This window comes from Acanthopagrus latus, chromosome 23 (genome assembly GCF_904848185.1).
Source record: "Acanthopagrus latus isolate v.2019 chromosome 23, fAcaLat1.1, whole genome shotgun sequence".
Taxonomy (NCBI): Eukaryota; Metazoa; Chordata; class Actinopteri; order Spariformes; family Sparidae; genus Acanthopagrus; species Acanthopagrus latus.
The window spans coordinates 24,479,684-24,487,282 of NC_051061.1; the positions used below are offsets into that span (position 1 = coordinate 24,479,684).

The following is a 7,599-nucleotide window of genomic DNA, read 5'->3' on the forward strand; positions in this document are numbered from 1 at the left end:
AGCATTCAATTCAAGGACATTTCTCAATGAACCCACATTATTGAGACGTAGTGTAGATTAAATTATTATTGTTGTCAAAGTGCTCAGTGAGTTTGATTTGAAGCCAAAGAATGGCTCCTTGTAAGACTCTATTTTAGATTTATTGCCACAATATAAAATTCTTCTTTATTGTTATTCCTCCAACAGACGACCACTTGATTTGGCAGAAGTGAGGCGCATCATTGAAAGCAGCGACAGGACTCCTGAGAACAACCAGCAACTGATGGAGTATATAATCAATAAGTGTCCGAATGCAGAGATCAGGGAAAGTCTGAAAGAAGGTTTTCAGAGTTTGGTCATCCTTCCACTTGTAGACATGTATAAGTTTCTGCTAGAAAAGCTCAAGGAGAAAAAGACGCTAGGCAACACTTTCGACATCATCTTTGTGGCGCACGGAGAAATCGATTCGTTCATGTTCCCAGCCAACTGCCTCATGCCTCTGCCCTCCATCAGAGACGTGGTCCTGTATTCTCCATGGAACTGTGTTATCAATGCTGATGTTGCGTACGGTGTTGCTACAGGAAGTATACAGCCGCATCACAGGAGCTTCTTCTGTACACCACAACAACACTGTCCATATCCTGATGATGATCACCAGCCAACCAACCTGCCCAACCACTGGAACTCAATGAGTGAAGCTGGAGGATCCAGGATCCCGAGGATCCGTCTCAGCCCTTTCAGGGAACCCAAGGATGCTGCATGGAATGACTTTGTATTTCTCCAAGATAACCTTGGTGAACCAGGAAGAAATCGTGTCCTCGTCCCGTTCTCTCGCCAAGGATGGATGGGCTCCTTCGACAAAATCCCATTCGAGATCGTCACTTTGGTTCTGTCAGCGGTACTGGAAGCATTCGGGTGTAAGGCCACCGTCCATCTTGCTGCCTGTCTGAGTGGATCTGAAGGAGCAGCCGTGAATAAGGCTGAGCTGAAGTGGCAGTATGAATACACTGAGGACAACACCATGATGGGATCGTCGGAGGAAAGGCTCCGCAAAAGGCACAACGGCCTGTACAAATTCTTTAAAGATATGTTTGGTTAGAGATCTTCTGTGTTTGTGTCGTTTCAGGGTCAAAACTGAACAAAACACAGTGTTGTGGGCGGAGTGATGAAGTGCCAATCAATCAATCAATCAATCAGTCAGTTTGTAAGGTGCACCTGTGTGTCAGCGTCAGACTGACAGATCATTTGAACCTGCAGTTTTTGTCCTTGTGATGTTGTGAAACCAGTGAGTTGATTCTTAAGACTGAAATTACTCTGAAATATTGATGATCATGTGATTACATTTAAAAGTTCATGACAAGTGAAAAAACAAGTTATACTTCATTTACCTGATGTCATGTAGTAAGTAGTTTGTGTGTTGATCAGAGGAGGAAAGTGAGCGAGGAAGTGGGACGACCTGGTAAGTCATGAAAATGTGTCTCAGCACAGCGTCGCTCTGATCGATCAGGAATCTTTTTTGGTTTTGGTTAATTGTATAAAGTGGTGTTTTTTGTGTGATAACGTAATATAACTATATCAGCCTGTGTTTTATGTTTTAATACTGTAGTATCAGCTGTAATATCTTGTATCTGTATTTCTGACTCACAGAACGATTGTGGGACATTTGGTGTCACTGAGACGCTGTTTGTCTGTTGATGGACGGCGTCGTACTCGCGTCCAGTCTGGATGAACATCAACACCTCGCTGAGCCCATCAGACTGTTTAGACACAGTCAGAATCACACTGTGGCCTGATGGAGTCACTGCTCACTGTTCAACTTGATTTGGTGTTCGTTCAGTTTGTGGCAGAGTCGTCGCTCACCAACCACCCCTCCTCGTACTGAAGTCCTCCTGTTGAGTCTGGACTGTCAGTGTAACCTGAGGCAGGTGGGACACAGCGAGCTGCATGTGTTCTGACTGCACTGCTGCACTGCTGCACAGCAGGATGTGGGGAGCCTGGAGCACGTGTGGTTTAACACGTATCACTCAAACTGTTCATGGTCTGTTGTTTCACACCTTCCTGACCGTCTGCTGACACCTGAATCTATGCACCCATTTCATTTAAACTTCACTGCTTGTACTTGTTCTGCTTTCTATCTATAGTTATATCAAAATGAATTGTGGCCTTTGAGATGATGTGAGGGTTTAAGACTGAGAGGAGGATCCAGGCTCTGCCTCTGGTCTGGGTCTTCTGTCTGAACCTTGTTGGCTGTTGATTTTATACTCCTGTACTTATACTTATACATTCATACTTTTATTTTCTGATCTTCAACCCCCCAAAAAACTGTAAAACCTGAATAAATGTGGGTTGTATGTTGTACATCCCAACCAAAGTGTTTTCGTTGGTTCTTCTCTCTGACATCATGTGACCAGTTTATTGTATCATTAATTACATTAAGACATTAAAGTAGGAGGACAAACAAAACATTTAAACAAGCTCCAAGTATGAAAACAAGCTACAGAAGATTAACAATAAGAGACAACACAATAAAAGTTAGAGTGCAGTTCAAGATAGTAATATAATGGAGAGCTTCGACTCCCTGTGATTGGCCGACAGAAGAGTCACATTACAGCTGTTTAACAAATGAAATACTTTATAAACTGAACCATCAGTGTCCCCTTCAGGGACAATATGTTACTGACGTTATAAAACGATGATGAAGTGGGAGCTGGACTGCTGAGTGTGCAGGAGGGATGAACCGAAGAAGAACTGGATGTTCTAAATAGAAGTGATATCCACTATACTGCAGGTTATTTGCTCACCTGCCTTGACTCACATATGAACTGAAGTGACGTCCCACTCTGCAGCTCTAGCAGCTTCAGCTCCTCTGGGAGGGATTTCCACAAGGTTCAGGAGAGTTTATGGGAATTTCTGACCTTATTCCAGAAGCTCGTTTGTGATGTCACACTCTGATGTTGGACAGGAAGGCCTGGCTCTCAGTCTGCACTCTCATTCATCCCACTGGTGTTCTGTCAGGACTCTGTGCAGGCCAGTCAAGTTCCTCCACACCAAACTCTCTCCTCATGTGTTTATGGAGCTGCTTTGTGCACTGGTGCAGTCGTGTTGGAACAGGAAGGACCGTCCCCAAACTGTTCCCACAGAGCTGTGAGCTGGAACTGTCCAGCATCTGTTGGTGTGCTGAAGCATTCAGAGTTCATTTCACTGGAACTGAGAGACCAAGTCCAGCTCCTGAAGAACAACCACACACCATGATCCCCCTCCACCAAACTGTACACTCGGCACAGTGCAGTCAGACAGGTACTGTTCTCCTCCAAACACCAGACCCAGACTGCTCCATCAGGTCAGATGGAGAGAACGTCTCCACTGCTGCAGAGTCCAGTGGCAGCGAGCTTTACATCACTGCATCCCACGCTGAGCTGCTCTGTCAGTTTACGTGGCCGACCACTTCGTTCCCAGTCGCTCCCACTGTGATAACACCGCTGACAGCTGACTGCACAATATTTAGGAGAGAGGAACTTCATGACTGGACTTGTTGCGCAGGTGGCATCATATCACAGCACCAGGCTGCAGTTCACTGAGCTCCTGAGAGCGACTCATTCGTTCACAGGTGTCTGTAGAAACAGTCTGTGTGCCCAGGTGCTGCTGTTATACACCTGCAGCCATGAAGGGACTGGAACACCTGACATCAATTATTAGGGTGGGTGAGTGAATACTTTTGGCAATATAGTGTCTGTTGACTGAAGGCGTGTATATAGATGACCTGATGCAACTGCATCTTTACAGGAAGTCACATGATTTAGAGGAACAGTGATGCAGAATAAAGTCCAGTGAAGAGTCAGTCTGCTGCAGCCAGCTGAGTGAACACACAGAGTTTACAGTCAGTCTGTCTTCTCTACCAACTTTATTCAGAGACAACAGGACGTCTCCACCAGCTTTATTCAGAGACGACAGGACGTCTCTACCAACTTTATTCAGAGACGACAGGACGTCTCTACCAACTTTATTCAGAGACAACATGACGTCTCTACGAACTTTTTTCAGAGACAAGAGGACATCTCTACGAACTTTTTTCAGAGACGACATGACGTCTCCACCAGCTTTATTCCAGCAGAACTTTCAGCAGCAGGTCAGAAACTCTTTTTTACTCTTTACCTGTCGTTGCTTCTCACTCTGCAGATAAACACCTTCATCATCACTGCCGGTCGTCCACGAGTCACTTAACTCTGTGTTAACTCAGTAACTGGTGTGTCTCTGTCTCCTTCACTGCTGACTTGTTGTAGTTTCTGTCTCAGAGTGACGGTCGGCCGTCCTGACCGAGACTTCAGTGAACGTTCTCCCAGAGAACAGCCTCCCTGATTGTCTGTCCAATCAGAGATTAAACTTCTTCTCAAGTCTCCAAAACTTTAACTTCTGCTTTACGCACATTTTGAAATTTATAATGTCACTTTTTAAATGCACTGAACATGATTCTCTGCATAACAATCTGACATAAAGTCACATGTTTGCCATTCAAAATGACACTACATGAGCTAACTGGCCACTCTAAGTGCCACCTGCCACCTATATGTGCACTAACAGACCACAGGTGAGCACCTTTTTTCCACCAACAGTGGGAGAGGTTGCAGAGAGAGGAAGAGGAAGAGGAAGAGGGTGAGAATGAGCGGGGGAGGAAGAGGGAGGGTGGAGCTGGTAGAGGAGCTCATGGCCAGAGAAGAACAACTTTCAGATGAGATCAGAGCGACCTGAGCTGATGATGTCATCAGCCATGAGCTGACTCTGATAGGCTGACAGAGAGAGCAGCCTCACTGTCACATTCTGTTTGTAAATATGTCTGCTGTGCATGTGTTGCACTGACTTGTTTAGTGAAAAATAAAAGCATAAATGTTTCAGCAGCATGTGTTTGTATCTGCAGATATTTCTGTGCAGAGGAGGCAGGTCACTAAGTTCAAATACTTCAGTACATGTTTCAGTTATCTGTGCTTTACTCGAGCACTTCTTTGACTTCCCCTCCTACATCTGAACACAAACATCCACAGCTGCATCTTTACAGGAAGTCACATGACAGGAAAGGGTGAGGCAGGATGAAGTTTACTGACCAACTGGTCTCAGTGTAGCACCCTCCAAGAACAGGCATGAGACACGAGGTCTTGTTTAAAAAACTGGGTTTAATCCATCCAACCAACCCGTGAGAACTGGGTTAAAGAGAGAAAATAATAAAGAATAAATAAATGAAATGCATGTATGTTGTCTGGTGTTTACACTTCATAAACTCAACTACAGTATAAACAAGCATACATATTTCATGGCATAACTTTCACAGCTTTCACAGTTTGTTTCTGCACTTAAAGATTACACACATAGCATGTAAATCTTACGCTAGAAATCGGTTAACAATCACAACAGCACAAATGAATTCCTGTAATTATTGTATCTTGAACCTTTTAATTAACATACCTCGTAGGCTGCCTTTCACTTATGAGGGACTAGTCTTCCTTATTTATTCTTCTCGTTGTCTTCTTTCTTCGTGTTTTATCTGTTTACTCTTTTATTACTTAGCTTAGCTGTAGCTGTTTACTTTTTCTGCCGTCCCTTCTGGCGCTTCGGATGCTAGGTGTTTCATTGACAAAAATACGGGTGGAACACAAGTGCGGCAGTAATTAGTTCCGCCTATCAAATTACAATTACTAAAGGTAGGAACCAAAAAAAGGCATGACGGACAGCTAGAAATTAAACTGCTGATGGGAGGCAGTTACACTCCCACCAATCACTAGTGATTTCTTGGCGCGACTTAGAAAGACAAACATACTGCATATAAACATTAATTAACTGAAACAATTTGATTAATGAACCAACTGTTAGAATGGCAGAGAGTGAGTTTTAAGATACCAAAGACTTCAGTCTGCTTCCAATAGTGTAACTGTCTTCTGAATGGGCCTCTCCAGGTGAACAGGTTTTGAGATGCGCCTTCCCTTCCCATCCAGAGCTGAATCGCTCATGAGCAACTTGAGTTTCCTCACTCATCCGTCCTTTCCTGGGTACACTTCAATGACCTTTGCCAACTTCCAACGGTTTCGTGGTGCAGCATCATCCTGAAGGAGAACAATGTCATTGATTTTAGCATTTCTGCGATCCTTGGTCCACTTTTGTCTGTGTTGGAGATTTAGGAGGTACTCCTTTTTCCACCGTGTCCAGAAGGTGTTTGCAAGAAGCTGAACTCGGTGCCACCTCTTGCGGAGGTACAGATCTTCCTTGACAAACTTTCCTGGAGGTGGGGAGATAATCGTGGATTTCATAGTCAGTATGTGGTTTGGTGTCAGGGGCTCTGGACTCGATGAGTCACTTAGATGATCAGTGGTCAGAGGTCTGCTGTTCACTACTGCCATGACTTCATATAGGAATGTTCGTAGAGAGGAGCAGTCAAGTTGTTTGGTTGACTGTTCTAGAATCGACATCAAAACACTTCTGATGGTGCGAATCTGTCTTTCCCAGACGCCGCCCATGTGACTGGAAGCAGGGGCGTTCATGACAAACTCACATCCCAGTTCCTTGAGCTCCTCTTGATTCATCTCTTTTAATGCTGTAACAAACTCATGTTTAGCACCAACGAAGTTCGTCCCTTGATCACATCTTAACTGACGTACTGCCCCTCGAATAGCAATGAATGAACGCAGAGCGTTAATAAAGGCATCCGTAGTCAAGTCATCGAGCATTTCAATGTGTATTGCTCTGGAACACATGCAGGTTAGTAACAGCCCATGCCGCTTTAACTCTTTTCTTCCTTCCTTGACGTAGAATGGTCCAAAGCAGTCCATCCCGCAGTAAGTGAATGGTGGGGCTGTCTCCACCCGTTCTTGTGGGAGGTCTGCCATCCTTTGCTGTTCTGTACATCTTCTGAACTTCCTGCACTTTGTACACTTGTAGATATGAGATGATACTGCCCTGCTGCATCCAAGGATCCATACGCCACTGGAACGGAGCTCATTCATAGTCATTCCTCGTCCCTGATGGTGGACTTTCTCATGATAATGCTTGACAAGTAATACTGATATGTGACTGTCTCTTGGGAGCACTGCTGGATGCTTCACATGTGGATGTAGAGCAGCATGAGTTAAGCGGCCTCCCACTCGAAGGATACCCTGATCATCGAGGAATGGACATAACTTGTGCAACTTGGTCTTATCTTTGATTTGCATCTCTTTATGACGCTGGAGGCACTGTATCTCTTGAGAGAAGGCTGCTTCTTGAACCATCTTGATAATGACCAGCTCTGCTTCCCTCCTTTCTTCTAAGCTGCTGGCTTCACAGGACCTTGGTTTAAGGCCCTTTTTTTCCCTGGCGAGGCGCTTGAGTCTGGCGATAGCTTTCACCATTCTCATCCAGTCGGAGAACTTGTGGAGACGATCTAACAGCGACCTCACCTCTTTAGCCTGAGTGTCATGAACCTGGGCCTTCTTGAGCTCTGGATCATTGCTTGAGATCTCTCCCACCTTGACTACTTGACTTGGTAGGTCCTTATAGTACTGCTCGTTTCTTTTCAGCTTTCTTTCTAGGCACTTGAGACGATGGATGGCACATATCTTGTTATCTGGTAAGTTGGGCCTTTCATTTTTGAATGGAAGT

At 44.7% G+C, this 7,599-nt stretch overlaps 1 protein-coding gene across 4 annotated transcripts in view; it reads left to right on the top strand.

Annotated features, from left to right (window-relative positions):
* The window catches only part of LOC119013489 (nucleolin-like), a 33,469-nt gene extending 31,118 nt beyond the window's left edge, over positions 1-2,351 (top strand). For all 4 annotated transcript variants that reach the window (XM_037088069.1, XM_037088071.1, XM_037088067.1 and 1 more), the window contains exon 5: positions 187-2,351. In XM_037088069.1, coding sequence (XP_036943964.1) covers positions 187-1,078 — 892 coding nt within the window. In that variant the 3' untranslated portion in view covers positions 1,079-2,351. The remainder of the gene's footprint in view (positions 1-186) is intronic.
* Positions 2,352-7,599: the final 5,248 nt, after the last annotated feature.